General features: G+C 39.1%; 1 protein-coding gene across 3 annotated transcripts in view; it reads right to left on the bottom strand.

Annotated features, from left to right (window-relative positions):
- Window positions 1-8,501: 8,501 nt before the first annotated feature.
- Window positions 8,502-17,885, bottom strand: part of pum (pumilio) — a 73,233-nt gene continuing 63,849 nt past the window's right edge. The window contains exons 10-18 of one of the 3 annotated variants that reach the window (XM_066742650.1): window positions 13,379-13,762; window positions 12,636-12,876; window positions 11,721-11,885; window positions 11,173-11,292; window positions 10,518-10,812; window positions 10,188-10,428; window positions 9,603-9,993; window positions 9,344-9,512; window positions 8,502-9,202 (exon numbers count right to left, since the gene is read on the bottom strand). In XM_066742650.1, coding sequence (XP_066598747.1) covers window positions 8,884-9,202; window positions 9,344-9,512; window positions 9,603-9,993; window positions 10,188-10,428; window positions 10,518-10,812; window positions 11,173-11,292; window positions 11,721-11,885; window positions 12,636-12,876; window positions 13,379-13,762 — 2,325 coding nt within the window. In that variant the 3' untranslated portion in view covers window positions 8,502-8,883. The remainder of the gene's footprint in view (window positions 9,203-9,343; window positions 9,513-9,602; window positions 9,994-10,187; window positions 10,429-10,517; window positions 10,813-11,172; window positions 11,293-11,720; window positions 11,886-12,635; window positions 12,877-13,378; window positions 13,763-17,885) is intronic. The other 2 variants (XM_066742652.1, XM_066742651.1) reach the window with 2 other exon arrangements.

Genomic DNA, 17,885 nt, shown 5'->3' with positions numbered 1-17,885 from the left:
CATTATTTAATGATGCAGATCTGTGAATAGTCTGCTGATGTAACTTTTAATATATGTATATGTTTTGCTATCTGCAGGCTTACCTTTATTCCCGAAAAGAAGCACGAATATAGTATATACAATTTAATGATATTTACAGTGATGTATGGTATAACTTTTATTTTTATTATTGGAAAGGATTTACAAAGGATTAATATAAAGATGGGTAGGATTTGATGATACAGGAAAACCACAAACTATTGCCATTCAATGTATGGTTTTATATCATAATGTTATTACAGAAATGGTATTTTATAATAATTAAAAGTAATAGTAGTTTATTGGTAATTCACTCGCGGGTGAATCAGTTGATCGATACCGCTGTTGATCATTTTTCTTGGTCAACTATATACCGATCGACGCGCACACGTGTTTTTTTTTGTTCAATTATACTTCCTTTTTGCATCAAATCTTCCCTTTTTTCATTATCATTATCATCATACATAATGGAAAAAAATGTTACATTTGTACAGCCATCATATACATGTTACATTTAGAATACCGTTAATTCATTATCATTTTTTCATTAAGTGTGTTTTTGTGTGTGTGTTGTGTTGTGTACGTGGCGTGTGGTATTACGCCTACTTATGAGTGAAAAATGCTGCATTTCAAAACAAACTACAAGTACGGGGTTTTAAGTTCTTTTTCCTTGTCGCGAGAGGAATCACCAAATTGATTTAGAAGCAATTGCAAATATTACATACTGATTATACAATCTGATTGTTGCTTATTTGTAAATATTTTTAATTTAATTCGCACGATATAGAAAAACGTAGAGTTCATAACGAGGCAAAATTAGATACGATGTATGATCCCCTGCTTCGGAAACGCGTAAACTATATGACCGTAAGTGCAATTTGTATTGAACGAACGTGACGAAAATGACAATAAATAATATCTAAGGTAAGTGGTAATCCTTGCGCGTATAAAAAAAGAGGAAAACAAAACTCAAGCGACGAAAGCAATACATGTAAATATTATAATTAATAACTGCATCTATGTCATAATATGCCATTGTAGCGTGTGTGAACGAATATTATATATAACTATACTGCAATATGTATGTAACTTGATTAATTGTGAATATTTATAGCTTTAATTTGTTATTTAAATGGTGCCGTTTTTCAACTTAGGTGTCACAGTTTCATTAATTTTGCAGACTTTGGGGATATCCAAGACAATTGAAATGTTCGATCGCTCTTGTTAGTGCTAGGTAAAAAAAGTAGTTACGTTTATTCCTTTCTCGTTTTACGGGGCAAGAAAGAGAGAATATTAATATTTCAACCCCACGAGATACAGGACAGTTGACCGTGTTACGTGTCTTATGGATTTTTTAAGTATGCTTAAGTAGCGATATTTTTTTTGTCTGTTGTTTTCGTATAGGTGTGTTTTACGAATAAAGAGTTTAAAGCTATGTCTGCTATTCGCAAGTAACAAAATTAAAGAATATTTTAAGTCAAAAAAAAATAGATCAGAAATGTAGGAGAAAAATGACTGAACGTTATTCTCGAAAAAAATTGTTAATTTGTGCGCAATCATCGAAACAATCGACAAATTGGAAATTTCGTGGAAAGGTAGAAAGACAAAACTATTTTTCCGTCCATTTTCAAGTAAGATACTCTAACTGGAGGGATTCTCTTCTATCTATAATTGTGTTACAAGTGACGATTGTTTTCGCGTTTGTACCAATCTGTGTTCTCTTTATTTATATGTTAAAACAAGAAAAAAACGTCGTTAAAAAGGTACTCCAAATATGACGATGACGAGTGTTTCCCTAACATGTTTTGTTAACAGTCTCCTAATCGAATGGAAATCTTTTTCCAACGCGTCGGCTTCCGATACCGCTACACCAAAAATTGCTGACAAATTTCCAATTGCATTTTCGAGGATAAATAAAAGAGAAAAAAAATCGAAAAGGATAGATTAACGCGAAACAAATAAAACTAGTAGAAATAATAACAAAACAGTTACAATCAATGACAGCTCTTGCCTGCTGATCAAATTTTTGCATCAATCAAAGAGTCCGTGTCCTTAATATTGAATTTCGTGTGGCTTCATTCTTTCTTTCTACCTCGCTTAATGAAATATTTTTATTTTTTTCGAGGTGGCGGTAATTAGTGGCTTCGTCTCCGCTCTAGCACATACATATTAGATACGAACTGTTTTTAAATGCTCTCTCATTACTCTGTGTGCTTAAATGTTACAATGAAGTATCTATTCGCGCTCTGTTTTGCCAGTTGTAAAAAACATTGTCGAAAATGATCATTTAGTGGCTATTTCATCGTCTCTACGTTCTATACACTAATATACAAGTTATGTAATTTTTAGCTTTAATCCGTATGCCTGTTCGTCCCACTTATCTAATTATCTGCTAATATGGAATACAATTTTCCTTTTCCCTTTTGCATCTATCGTGTGTGTTTCAGAAGTACCACTGGCTCCTACATAAGAAATGAAAACATTGCAAATATCAACCGGAGACAAATTCCCTCTTTCTTCATTATCTTTCCTGCCAAACTGTTTGCTTTCATTTTAAATTTAACGACGATTAAAATATCAGCTACACACTTTACCACAATGAACGATATTATTCGGATAAAAATCTAGAACCAAAGAGGCAAATTCATTGGATTTTCTACTTGCAAGAGCCAGTGATACACAAACAAGAGTACGCATACATATATGACATATATCAGACAAGTATATATATGATATATATATATATATATATATATATATATATATTTATTTATTTATTTATTTATATATATATAATCAATTAGTCCTGCGAATCCGTATTGTTGTATCAGTGTTATGTACGCGTGTATATTTGAAGATACAATTTAAATTAAGAGAATAGCGCGCTACTGTACATCAGTCTTAATATCAGGGCGCACCATTCTCGCGGATGTTCACTGTTTTTTTTTTTTTTTGAAGAAAGTCATTTGGGAACTAGTTTACCCTTTCGTTTGACGAACAACTCATGTTACATTTATTACCAGCGCCATGGCAGTTGAAAAACCGGTGGGTATGAAAATGTATTTGTTTTATGAGCACGATTTTTTTGTTTATGCTTGCTGTATAAGTGTTTTTCACCGTGTACGCGTATTTTGCATAAAGTTCGGTATGTGCGAGTGTGTTCCATTTTTTAATGAGTGTGCATGTCTCCTATGTGCATACATGCATATGTAAGTGTACTTGTGTAAGTGTGTGTAATTTGCTTCAAAGTGTTCTACAAGTGGGAGGTCGCAGATCTTTCATATATATATAATACAATTAGCGTGTAGTATTAAAATCATATACAATTGTTACAATATTTAAATAGTACTTATTACATATATCATATCGATAAGATTAATGTTTAGGTATACATATACAGATATATATATATATATATATATTTATATATATATAATCAATATTTATAGGGTGGCTTAATCATCGATTAAATATTATATATATCTCCCCAGGAGCCACCGGTACATGCGTAGGTAGTACCCCTGAGTGAGAATGAGATAGACAGATTAATAGACAGATAGTCATAGAGATAGTTAATGAGAAAGAGAGGAGGTAAGGGGGATAGATAGTGAGAGAGAGAGATGAATGTGTCTAACGTATAATTATTATAAGGAAAGGCGGGAGCCAAGGAAGTAGAGAAAAAAGGAATCGAGGATTTTACAACGTAAAGGGACGATGCTGTCATATCGTACGTTTGGTGCGATATCTCTGTATATGCCGAATTCAATAGAGATATTTTTCAATGCGATAGATCCAAATTAGAAAACTTGCAAAACAATGCTTCGCTCAATGTGTCTGGTTTTTGTGAAATAAAAAATACTCCAAGTTTGCTTTCTTTGAATAGTTGAGGCGGTTCTTTTTTTCTATTGATAAATGATACTCGCTGTTCTCTTAACTCATGTATCATATCGTACACTTGCGTGTACATTGTTTCATCGAATCGCTATGGGCACACAGGAATATTTCATAGGGCAGTGTTAATTTTCATTATATTGAATTCATTATATACAGCGATATATCTTCGTACAAGGAAGTCCCTCTTTATTTTTCTTCTATAAGGCATACTAACTTTCTCGGACATACGTGACAGCCGATATACACAGTGTGTTCTGTTTTTAAACTTTATATATCGGTTTTTCTTTCGTAATTATCGTACGCTCCTCGCACAAAACGCTTTGCTGTTTTTTTTGCAAAGACCCTAAAGAAGCTTCATTTCGTGTAAGAATCAAGAGTGTGAGAGAAAGTTCAGTTGAAAATTGAGAAACGAAGCTTTTGTAGAAACTTTCAAAGTTTTTAACACAAAGAAACGTGTGAGCCGGTCGATATATATAACGTTCGTTTCTCCTTCTTTCCTTTCTTTTCAAAGAAGCAAGGATATAATTTGTCAAATGCCAGTAACACGAACTGCACGCTTCCAGCAGGTCTCTTTTTGTTGCAAATTTTCAGCTTTTAGCTTACGCTACACAAATTTACGTAATAACATGAAAAATGTTTCTACAAAAATCTTAACTGCTTAAAAGAGTAAAAAGGATCGTCTTGAACTTTTTGTTTAAGAAGTAATTTCTAGGTGTAAACTAAGTCCATGTCACACGTGCAAATTGCGATACAGGTTTTAACAAATAAGATAAAGTAGTACGAAAAATAAAAGAGAAAACACGTAAATAGTGATGAAAGATCAAAGAATCAAAAGATCGAAAGAGGCTAGGCATTGAAAATGTATGCTTTCATTTCCTTTTTTATACATGGTTAGACGCATTTCACTTGAAAATCACGCTACCATTAATAATGTTCCATCTTCGCACTATATAAAAAATTTACAGTATTTATAATCAAACGTCGTGAAGAATTTTCCTCTCTCGAGAGCTTGAATATTGGTACATAGACAGCGAATAGGCATTAATCTATCTCTAAACGCTCATACTAAACATTAAGTTAAGCAGATCGGTTAGGGCTAGAAATGATTACCAGGAAACGAAAAAAGTGAAACTAGAAATACTATATACCGTATATAAATTATACTATATAAATATATATAATATATATATTTATACAATACGTCTAATGATTGGTAATAGCGACAATGAATAATCAGTAGAGGTGAAGGGCGTTAGTCAAATATATATATGTGTATATGTACATACACACATACATACATACATATATTTATATTGTAGTAATTATAGGAATAATAAAGATAATAAAAGTATATTAATAATATTAATAATAATTATATAATGATAATCGACAATCTTAGCAGATAAGACATGAGAGATTTTGCGTTCGACTTTCGCTTCCGTTATTTTTCTTCCGCTTAGTTTAGCTTAATTTTTGCAATTTAACGGGTGATTGATGGATTCTATTACAAATGAGGCGTTACTTCGTTTTTTAATTTACAGATGACGAGCGCGCGATTTACAAGGATGAAGGAACTATCGTCATTCCTTAAATATTACATGTTCACGACGTATTTATATAATTCGCGTTTACGGTGAAAAAGTGTTTCGTGTTGATCTATATCATGAGAAGGCGGTTGGAATGTCTGTCTGTTCGGCTAACATGTGCGGCTTGCTTTTTCGTAACTTTTATCATCTCTCTCTATTATTGATGATTTTTACATAGTTCACTTTAAAAGCTTCTTTTACTACTTGTTTTTGTTCTCTGTCCATGATGGAACTTGGACGGGCACATACCTCTCAGCAATTTTCGAAAGAATCGATGACTATGAACTACTTGAATATTAAAAAGACTTTAATATCACAACACGTCATCAAATCCATACAAAGGCCTAATATTTAAATCAATCGAACCAAGACAATAATATAATAAAATTAACCAATTACCAAAGTTTTGTTTGAGTATGCCGTATAACGCAAATTATTGAAAATCGCGTAAGTACTATGTTAAACAATTTTCCGCTACTCCTCGTTCGTATTACGAGCACGCCACTACAGATAGTATAAAAAGAAATAGAAAAGAAAGATTGACACAGAGCAAAAAAGATACTTAGGTAAAATGAATGTATGTTGTGTGTGTGTGTGTATGTGAAAGAGATAGGTAGATAGAAAGATAGAGAAAGAGTGAGAAGAGAAAGAGAGACGGTACTTAGGAATTTGTCAATTTTTGTTAATTAAACGTTATTTACAATATCTTACAAAGAAAGATGCAATTTTCATTCTCACCTTTCTTTTTATACAATATTGCGTAAGACCTTTCGAGTTGCTTGCTGTTCTTTTTTTTTTAGAAATCTACATATTTAATAACTACAATATAACAGAATATTATACATTTTACATAGACAAGATACAACTCGATTTATACATTTATAATACTGCTTCCCGATGATAAGCTGCAGTAAGTAAAAAATTGGTTTAGTCTGGCAATGTTACAGATATAAACGTAGGAACAACTTCCTTTGAAAAAGATGAATTTTATACATTTGGGTATAAATTTACAGTGAGATTGAGTAAAAGAAAACCCTGAGAAGAAATAAAAAATTTACAAGTGACCTCTCAATAGATTTGTTCTAAAGAAATTGAAGATTTAGCCAATGTTTATTCTGTACAGTGAAATATAAATCATTTTATTAATTTTTCAAATATTTAAGAATGGCTGTACCTTGTTCTTTAGTAATTTAATCTAAAATGATAAAAAAAAAAAGAAATAAAATAAAAGAAGAAAATGGTAAAGTATAAATTTTAGCGAGGAAGTACGAAAGATGAAAGTTGCACTAAGAGTCGCATAAAAATCATTTGCAAAAATTCCAATCCTCTTGAAAATAGCTGAGAGTTTATCTTTCCAACCGTCAAATGGTCGGTATTTTATAATACAATTGAAATGCTTCAGTTTTTTTTTTAGTATGCAAGTTGATGATGAATAGGAATGGCGCGACAAAATATAGATACATACGCGCATTGCGTAAGCTGATTTCCTGATTTTTAAAGAATATGTCGTCATTTATACAATGTACAATGGGTTTCAATTACGTTCCAGGAGTACCGCGAACGATGCTGCGTTTATATTTAAAAGGAGAGAGAAGGTCGTAGGAAAAAAATAAGACTTTTTGGGGATATAAACGATTTCTCTGCATTAGTGTTTTCTCCTTTGTGAAAATATCGATATCTTACAATTAGGAGTGGGACTTTAGAAGATTGATAGGATTAATGAGAGAGGAGTGTTCAAAAATTATACAGGGGATGAGGGGGAACAGTAACTTATCGTTTCGGGCAGCAGCGTTAGAACGTAAATCATATTTAAATTTAATATAATTAGTAATTAGTATAATACACAATATTCACAGAGTCCATTAAAAAGAAGGAAATTCCCGTAAGAAATAAAATATTCATTGAATTTATAGTTCCTCGCGATGGGGGTCACGTCGTACCTATACACATTTGTTATTTATATCACAATTTACAAAATTCGAGGTTCTCAGGGAAAGGGAGGATAGGGATGACATAGGGAGAGAAGGGAAGGAGATGAGTAGAAAAAATGCTCCTTGCTCGAAGGTGGCAAAACGTAAACGAACAATGGAGAACGGTGTCGGAAATTTTAATGTCTCCTTAGATTTCTTATTTCCTTTGTTTATATCGTTGATAAACAATTAATTCAAGCTACGAGAAAAGAATGTTTTCTCGTACATTATCCTTCGAAATAATTTTTCTGATAAAACGATTGACAAAATGGGTCTACCTTTCTTTCTTATGTTTGAAGCAGTCAAAGAGTAAATCAGCGGTCAGGTCAGGTTTGGGTGTTTCTCATTCCCATGTCAAACGCTCTATTCTAAGTTTTTTTGAAACAACATATCTCTGTAGATCCTAACCTATACCGTAACTGTTTTAATCGTTTGCATGTGTTTGTTTCGCAATTGTATCCTTACTCGTACCGCACTCAAACGTAATAATACTAAATTTAGCGTGCAAAAGCAGTACGGCACGAGTTATTATCAACGCGTCATTTTCTTTATGTTAGACTAAGCATCTTTCACATTGCATTCCTCTTATAATCCAGATATATCAATGCATGCATCTCTAAAAGATCTATCCTAGCCAGCTAAACTTGATTTCTCTTTCCATTTTTTTTTGTTATTCATTGAACTTGCGTTAATCTTGAAGAGTAGCCGCTGGGCTCTATCTACTATTATACTGATCGTTCTAATAAAATCATTTTGTATTCCTTTTTAAGTTTTCACCATTAAAGTCGAGAATTTACCGTGAGAGCCTCTATTCGACTCTATTTCAAAATCAATCACCACAATAAAAATTGTATGTTGAGTTTACACTATTTAACACGCTTCGCGATAATAAAAGCTGTTTTTTTTTGTTTTTTTTTTGTTTTTTTTTAAAGAAATTTTGGTTACCAAGAATGCTAGTGGTACTTTCAAGATCGCATAAAAGTATTCCTTGCACATACGATGTTACCGACACTATATATATATATATATATATATATATATATATATATAGTCAGTGGTATGCACAAGTGTGCATACCACATATGCTGTACACACTAGTAAATCTAGTAAACGATATCATGCCATGGTGTCCGAATTGCCGATATTTGAAATTCTGTGCAAACGTTTACTTTGATTATTGTAAAAATAACAAAAAGCATTCTATATTGTTCAACTCGTATTAAATTGAGGTTAAAAATGTACATCCTTGATTCATTGAATTCAAAAATCGGCAAAATGGAAGGGCCCTTAATATTTAATTCTGCTCTTGGTTAATAAACTGTTTATCAATTTGAAAGAATTTCCTGTTGTCAATGAATCGTGTGTCTCAGGTGTGCGAAGGCTTTTAAGTCATTCTACTTTTCGGTTTCGTGCGTTTAAAGAACCTGCGTTGACTGTTGGGTAGGCGTTGATACTGTTCCAGCAGTGGAAGAGGCAGGTGGGCCAATAGGTCCAAGATCACTAGAGCCAGTAGTTGCTCCAGAAGGTGTGGAGACTCCTATTGCTGATACAGTTTTTATGACAAATTTCTCAAGTTTAGCGATGATGTGCTTGCCATAGGTATATTTGCGCAAGCTGCCTAAGTGCGGACGTATCTTGTGCATCAATACTTTGCGCTGTGCAGGCTCTGCGACATCGATCATCTTCTGGACGACGTAATTGGCATACTGATCTTTCATCATTACGTTTAATGCGCTAATTGTAGAAAACAAATGGAAGTTAAAATTATTTACAGCAAACAATGTTAGGTTAGACAGTCACTAAAAAAGTTTGATCATCCCTTTGTTGCTTTTCACTCGTAACATCAAAGATCATGATATAAAAAGTAAAACTTACTTGTCGTTAAAGCCGCAGACCTCTTCGATGAGTACTGCACGCTCTTGCCTAGTAGCATGAGTGACGCATTTTTCAACTACGTTGCTTGCAAATTTATGTTGAGAAAGAGCAAGAACTTTTCCTCTGACGCTATTAATCAGCTGTGCTTTATCCTCCAATTTTCCATGTTCTGTGGAAAACACAATGAAGAAAATTATTGACAACAGTTTTGCACCCTGAGGAAAATACTATTTTGAATTAGCATGTAATGATAGCTAACCAAGTACGTGTTGGATGACGTAGTTTCCATATTGATCTTGAATAAGTTGGTCAGTGGTAGCATGCAACTCTTGTAAGATTCCATGAGTTTGCTCGGCTGTACAATGCTCCAGAATACGCTGAATTACTCTGCATCCATAAGGATGAGTACTCAAGTTATAAACTTGGCCAGCAAAAGCTCCAATAACAAATTGTAATGCTCGCGGCTCCACGCATTCAATACATTTTTGTACAACATGATTTCCATTTTGATCTTTCACGCACTTCAAAACATGCCCATCGAGTTCCCGAACGATTTCCTGCTGCTGTTCAGGTCCAATGGATTCTAATGCTTTTTGAATGACTCTGCAGCCGTACATCTGCAGTGCTAAAGGTAGCACGTGACCACGAACCTAATGAATCAACAATGACCATGTAATAGATCCAAGCACGCTTCGAAACAAATTGAAAACGTTTGACTTTTTTTGTTAGATATTCTATCAGATATAATACTTGTAATAATCAAACCCAAGAGTCAGCTGACACGCAATTTCAATCATCATTTTGAATATAAAAATATTTTAAATACGGTACAAACTTTACGTACTTTCTGGGCAAGTGTCGATTTCTGTTCTGGAGTTCCAAATTCGAAGAATTTCTGTATAACATAATTCCCAAAAACATCAGTCATAAGAGAGTATGCCGAAGCAAGAATTTCCTGGAAAACAATTTGTTTTTCAACGGCTGACGCGCGTTCCAGTTTTTGTTGGATGAAACGGGAACCATGTTGATCTTGACTGAATTCAACTATATGATTTGTCAAGTCCCGCAACTGAAGACTCGGGAATCTACAATAAAATCGACAATATTAAGTAGAGACGTGGACAATGGATAAATTATGTATCCTTGCGTGTAGAGACTGTTTTGGGTAACTGACCGATTATTTCTAAAATCCTCAAGAAGGCGAGATCTTCCTCCTGCATTTTTGTCCCCGATGCTGGTGGTGCCACCGCGGCCAGGTTTTCCAACTAGATTAGGGAACAGAGAGCTACTGGAACCAAAGCCTCCGTTGGCTGTCAAAGCTGGGACAGCACTCGCGCGGAACTTTGCCTCGGCGCCTGGAGCTGCGGATACGCGATTCGCTCCACCGACGAGCCCACCCAAAGATCCTCCTAATGTCGGGGGTGGCGTTAAAGATAATCCCAACGGACTAGGAGAAGCAGTCACTGTACCTACAAAATTATTTCTTTTTAATACAATGATGATAAATCAACATATCGTAGCTACTTAAACCCCGATGTTTCTTTTAGCATATGCGAAAAGTATGAAAGTACAAGCAAACTAGAAAGTGCAGGCTTGGTGCGTGTGTTTAACATTTAGATGTAGTGAACCTTTCTTAAACTAGTCGTCCTTACGTAAGCTTACTCATATATCAATTCAAGGACCTTGGAGCATCGAAAGAAGTATTCAAAGTATGTAGCGTATGTCCTAAATACTCAAAGATATCGAAGCAATTACTTTTCTGTCGCGCTAACTAATCTCTTTGATAAGCCTTTGTAATACTAATTTTACAAATGTATAAATTGTGTTACCTAGAGCACCATAGCTCTGTGGCCATTTAGCTCGACTATATTCTAAGCTTGGACTGAACGCAGATGTATTTCTATCAAACGAGTCCCTCCTTCCAGTTGAAGAAGCTCCTAGTCCAAGACCTAAAAACATAAAATGCATCTCTTTTGGAATCTTTTCTTTTTTTCACATCTTAACATTATAAATTCTACGCAATTTACGATAAGATTTATAAATCGATGACGGCAACGAAGGAAAGATACGTTGATGCGAATATAAAATAAAAGTATGAAGGGAGAAAGAAAGTAAGATAGTTAAAAAAACAAAAGAAAATATTGTATGTGTTCGTGTGTGTGTGTGTAAAAGAGAAAAAAAGAAACAGAGGGAGTGGGATGGATAAGGTCGAGTAAATTACGTTTAATACATGACCGAGATTAAAATTAAGTAGCTGAGAACATGCAAACACGTTTGACACTTATATGTACAATAAAATCAAACAGAGATTAACATGAGTTTAGTCAGTAGGGTCTCCCCCTGTCAGTAATATACAATCGTGGCAACAAGATTGTACCTGTGCTCTGCAGCTGGGCTGGTGAGCCCAGGGCTCCCAGTGGAGAACCTCCATATCCCAAAGCTGCCAAGCCCGCGGCTAGTCCTGATCCTTGTTGCTGCGCCTGCTGCACGGCAACCGCTTGAGCTTGTGCAACCACTGCAGCAGCACTGCACGCCGCCAGACCTGCACCAAAAGCCCGCAACCCACACGCGTTCTCTTAGTTATCAATTAATTAGTCAATCTTACCAACCTCACACCGATTTACAAGCCTAACACGCTATGCAACAGCGTTTCGCGTCTTTACTGACTCGACGACGACGACGACGCTTCTGTGCAATTCTTGCAGACCCCCTCCCCCCCCCCCCAACAACACGCACACAAACACATATCCACATATATACGCACGCACGAGGAATGTCCGAGGCACAAAAACGAATGTCCTGGAATACGAGAATGGTCGAGAGAACTATTCCAGCGCTTCTTTCGTCGACTCGGCGATTGCTCGTGCTCTACAGGCTATAGTGGTAAACTCGGCGCTAAAGCTTAATGTTTTTAGTCACAAGGTTAATATTCGGACTCGTCATACATTTATGTACAGAACAAGATGGATGAGATCCAACTATAGGCATATCGAATTGCATCCCGAAGAGGTTCTATCTCGCCGGTGAGGAATACACCCGCCATGCTGATTTACAAAATCTCAAGCATTTACAGACACACACACACACACACACACACACACACACACACACACACACACACAGACGTACACAGACAAGAAACGGACAGAGTTTTCTAGCGCTTCTAGTAGGCACAGCGATTAGCTTTCACAATCTGAAATGTATTAAGGGTAACCTGGATGGGAGAAGGGGGTGGTGAGCAGAGGCGTAATGGTCCTAGATGATTAATTCGATCGAAAGTGGATTCGCTTACCGAGACATTCGCCAGGCGTAGCGTTGCTGTGCGATGTCGGTGTTGCCTGGGAGTACAAACTTGGCGGGGGTGGAGCCTGTGGTCCTGGCGGCGGCTGAGACGGGGCTCTGTTGACGAGGACAGGTGCAGGACTTACTAGTCTCATGGGAGTAGCGGCTGAGCTTAATCCACGCACGCCTCCCATTACTATGGAGCCATTTTGGTCATAGTAAGCCGGTATCACTTGATACTGCCCTTGTACCTGGAAAATATTCCTAGTTAATTTATGAACGAACGAAGGATCGCAAGGCTCCTAGTCGAAGAGACGTTAAATACAACGCGTTACGGGCTTGCGTTATAAATTTAGTCGAGACAGCTAGCAGAAGAATTTGCAGTGAGTCAGCAGCCGCGCGGTACCGATCATCACATGGCCTCCTCCAAGGTATCTCAATATTCGGTGGCCACTCATTTAACTGTTCCCTCTACGCGTTGCCAGATGTTCCTATATCGGTGCAGCGGCCAAGAGTGTAGGTACCGTAAAAGTTCCTTTTAAAAGCATATAGAGCAAAGGGGTCGATCAAGAGTTTTCCTTCTTTAAAGCATAAATTCCACTTTGATCGAATTATTGCGTAGAAATAACTGAAAGGTAGGGCCGACCGGTGGTAAATTATTGCAACTTGTCGGCTGTACTTTATTGAGCGACTATTTACGGATGGTTTAACATGACGAAGTGATATAAAGCTGAGGTAGGATGAATTGCTTACGGTTTGTGCCAAATTTTGCGCAGTATCTTGGGCTGCAGCAGCTGCGGCTGCCGCTGACGAAGGGGTCAGCGGTCGTCTCGGAGGTGGGGGTGCAGCCGTTTGCGGGGGTGCTTGGGGCAATAGACCGGCAGGATAGACCCACGGACCGACTCCATAATACTGAGGTACTACTGGAGGTGCACCAGCGATCAAAGCTCCAACGTATGGTTCCTGTCCACTGATCACTGTGTAAGGTGCCGTCGGGAAATTCTGTTGTTGTTGTTGCTGTTGCTGCTGCTGTGCCTGCGATGCAGCCAGATACTGTTGTTGCTGTTGCTGCTGTTGTTGCTGCAAAAGTTGAAGCTGCTGAGGCGTAGCACCTTGAGGCTGACTGCGGAATAATTGCTGAAAGCACAATAGCACAGATTAACGTTACTAAATCGCATCCTTTGTACTTGCGCGGACGATCGAATGAAATTTTTCAACTTTCCCGAAGGAAGATTTATCGGCATTGAGACACCCGTTAAAGAAACTACTTGACCTTATCGGACGACTGTTAAAAAGTACGGATAATGGTAAAAGGGGGGAAGAAAGTGAACAAGCCGGTAAGAATGGTTGGAATATAGCAGAAGGAGCTATCGCGAAGGATCGAGCGTGAAAGTATTGTATAGGACTGTGTGGAGGAGAGAAAAGGATGGAGCGATGTGTGGCGGTGAGGTGCGGTGTACGGTGCGCGGCAGGCATCCCATCGGCGATCCCTCGGCTCACGTTCGCGTATCAAGGTCATCGTCGGAAGAGTCGAGGGAAGACAAAGTTGAGGTAGCGAGTGGCGGTACATAGTCTTGGCAAAACCGGCAACGCGACGGTTCGAATAGCCGTTGTTGGCCGGGGTCAACGACCCCCCGCGGACGTTCACCGGGAAACGTTTGCTGGCTATACGAGTTGTTGCTGTTGCTGATGTTGCCGATGCCGCAGCCTGGTCGCACCGGATTTTAATTGACCGACAAACGTACCACCATGCCACGCCACACCACACCGTCCGTCCGTTCCGTCTACCTTAACTCGTTCCCAAACTGGTTTTCCCCTACTTATCCTTTATTTTCGTTATATGCCGTAATGCGAAATTCATTCAATCGCGTCTTACAAAATTTCATGCGCAACACGCTTGTCACGCGAGTTTCTCGAGAGCTCGACGATCGACGTATTGACCTTTCGATCGTACGCCGCTACTACACACCTTCTTCTTCTTTCGCGGGACGACATTGTCCAAAGTCGAATGCCGAGCAGACGGTTACGCTTTGCAGGAATTTGTCAAGAGCGTCGTCTCGCGATTGGAAGGAGAGGAAGGAAAATCTCCCTCCTCCGTACAATGCTGGACAAGTCCTTGCTCGTTTTTTCTATGGGAAGTAGTTCAAACGTCTTCTGTGGGGAGAGAGGCCGGTTAATGACTCGTTACGCGCCCTCCGCCGCGAACAGCCTGTTTGAAAAAATCAAGCGAGCCATGCCGAGTGATTTTTTGTCATACTTTTTACAGCAGCTTCCGAAGAAATTAGAGGTCGGATAAAGACGGAGCAGTGCGAAGAGTGCGAGACGCGTGCAGTGAAGAGTAATACGATAAGAATCGTAGAGTGTGACAAATGACAGAGAGGATACTCGTTAAACAAGCTTTGACTCATTTATCAGCTCGATCTTGCTCCGCATTGGGTAGAATTTTTCCCCGTGCGAAGCACGCGGCTAGAGTACCTGTACGCATCTATAAAAACCTCTCGTTAGTGACAGAATCATGTGCGGCCTACATTTACTTTCCCACTTGAACATGGAAAATTCAAGCAGAAGGATTTTCTTCTTCTCCCTACTTGGACAACACGTGCGAGATAACAGCAACGAAAATCCTCCCCCCCCCCCCCTCTCTCTCACTCTCTTTCTAATGGTAAATTCTCCTATCAGCCGAATCGTCAGCTCCTCTAATTCATTCATAACCAAGTTGGTCGCACGATTCTGCAATATTCTTCATTCGCTTTTTCCTTCTTCAAGGATAGCGAGAGATTTACTTTCGACGAGAATTTCGTAAGAAAAGACCATTAACGTTGCTTTAAAGATCCTTTGGGAGCGTTATTTTCTCCTGTTACCAGTGAGAAGACAGTGAGAAACGATGAAATATGGAGAATGAGATTTCGCAACGTGGTCTTTTATACTCGGGAAGGTTTTAAGAAAGGACGTCTGTGTCTACGTGTGTGTGAATATTTCGACATTGCTAGACGCAGCGCGGCGGGGCGGGGCGGGACTAGGCAGTGACCTTGGCTGAGATCGAGAGGCGTAAAATAAATAGAATCGCGCGGCGCGCGTATGGAGTGGCTGCATGGTTTCTCGTGTGCGAAGCATGTAACGAGGACACGTAAGGGAACTTGAACGATTCGCGACACGCCAGCCAGAGCCCTCTCAAACGCAGCGATGCGTTTCGGGTATTAACCTCTTCCGGAAGCGGCTCGAGCTTCAGTCAAGGCCATGGCTACACTCGATGAATATTCAACTGAATCCAACAAATCTTTCCACCATCACTGGCATAGTAACAAATCATTTCTTCCCCTTTATTTCTCAATGCCGCTTCCTCCTCCTGCTACAACCTCTCTCTTCTAAACACCTGCGAAACCATTCTCGCCTAGTTTCCCCCCTGCAACAGCAACAACCCGCAGTAGCCACGTTCCCCCATCATTCCCTCCACCAGTAAATTTTAAGATACGCGCTTGCGAGTAATTTGATTTGCGAGTCCGCAATGGTGTAAGAGATAGGTTTAAAGTTTCTTTGGGGCCGGAAGCCTTTAAAGGGCTCGGAGTTGCAGTGGCGAGTAGCAGTGATATATACATCCGATTGTTTGTTTTGACTAGCGAGAGTTTTCTCTTATCGCACGAGAGGCCCTGCAAGTCAGTCGATTTCTTCGACGCTGATTCCTCCGCAGCGTTGGTCTCACCGATGACGGATGACATTATGGCCGACGTAATTCGATAGCGCTACATCCTGTCGAGTGGCTCTCGCAGCTAATACGAGGCAGTCAAAGCTAAATCAATTTTATGTCATCGCCTTTCTGCGAACCTACGTGACCTGTGTTTGTACACGCTACAGCGCCGCCAACTAAACTCGGCCGGATAAATAATTTTTTCAGCAACGACGTGGCACTCGGGTCGAATCGCCGTTGCTCCCACTTATCCGTAGTATACCCACGATCGTCTTGGCTTGCGTATACGAATCGCAATCTCCGCAGGTGAGCGTTCAACGTTGCAATAATAATCATAATAGGATAACACGACGTTTCCATGAAGAAGGCGCGATATCTCGTGGGATTCGTTGGCTAATTCAGCACTTTTATTAGGACGATTGGATTTGGTCGAACGATCGTTGCGCGAGAATTGACCAAGGGACGGAATAAATGCTCGCTCTCTCTCTCTCTCTCTCTCTCTCTCCCCCCAGTTGATTTCCTCCGACGAACGACGCGAGGCAATGTCATGATGAAACGTTATAGCGGCGCGTTTAGTATATAGCCAAGCGCGGGGGGGGGGGGGGAGGGGAGGGGCTACGGTTCCTCAAAGTGTGAGTGACTGCTCGAGTGCCTAAGGTTTCCGCTGGCGGCTTTACAAATCCAGTCGACACAATACGCCGGACTATTGATTCTCCTATTCTTCCGTCCGGAGTCTGTCAGAAATCAAGCGAGCTTGGCACACTGTACAAGCTTTCCCGGGGAGAGCTCCGGGCGAGATATCCCGGTTTTGAGAATCGAGATCTCCTTTTGTTCGATGCACTTGCCGAGGAATGCCGCGGTGGCGGCGGCGGCACACTATTGAGAATCACAAGATGAAGGGGGGGGGGGGAGGCTAGGAGAGAGAGAGAGAGAAAAAGAAAAACTCTCTGAATGGTTTCTTGGAAAATAGAGAAACCGGAATTAGCTGATTGCGGAGAAGAAGAGAGGAACGGGAGTTTAATGGATTCCGATGAAAAATCGATAAAATCATAGGGTTTCCTATTAGCGGAGGAGACTAAAATCGATTTAATCCTTGTTACGCGAAAATATAAGGTTAAAACTGAAAAGTAGAACGAGAGCTAGCGTTTGCGGGCAGCAGATGAGTATCGATTAGCGAAAATCGCGTTAAGGTTAATAGGATGCTAGGCATACCGCTCTGCTGCTGTCTACTGGCTATTTGGCTTTCAGATTTTTTTCCTCTCACCCTCTCTTTCACTTTTATCAGTCATGTAGAAAGACTTTCACCGATCAATGATAGCCTACTCTGCGCCGCGACGGCACATCGCTATTTCGTGCTCCCTTTCATGGTAACAATGAATGACGCGTCGCTATCGTCGCTAAATCCAGACAAATTGACCATCCGTAGAATAATCGTGTCGTGTAGCTCGCGCTCTACGCTTCCTATATATAGGTATATAATAGTATAGCGCCGAAATAGCGTTACACGTTCCGTTGCAGTGGACAAACAGTTATCGTCGTCGTTGGACCATCCTTGTGTACAGACACGCGCGCACA

The sequence above is a fragment of the Prorops nasuta genome, unplaced genomic scaffold (assembly GCF_024137725.1).
Source record: "Prorops nasuta isolate Cenicafe-Biocafe unplaced genomic scaffold, Cenicafe_Pnas_1.2 PNAS00030, whole genome shotgun sequence".
NCBI classification, from domain to species: Eukaryota; Metazoa; Arthropoda; class Insecta; order Hymenoptera; family Bethylidae; genus Prorops; species Prorops nasuta.
Note: the sequence above shows the minus strand (reverse complement) of the source record. Positions and strands in the feature narration are given on the sequence as shown.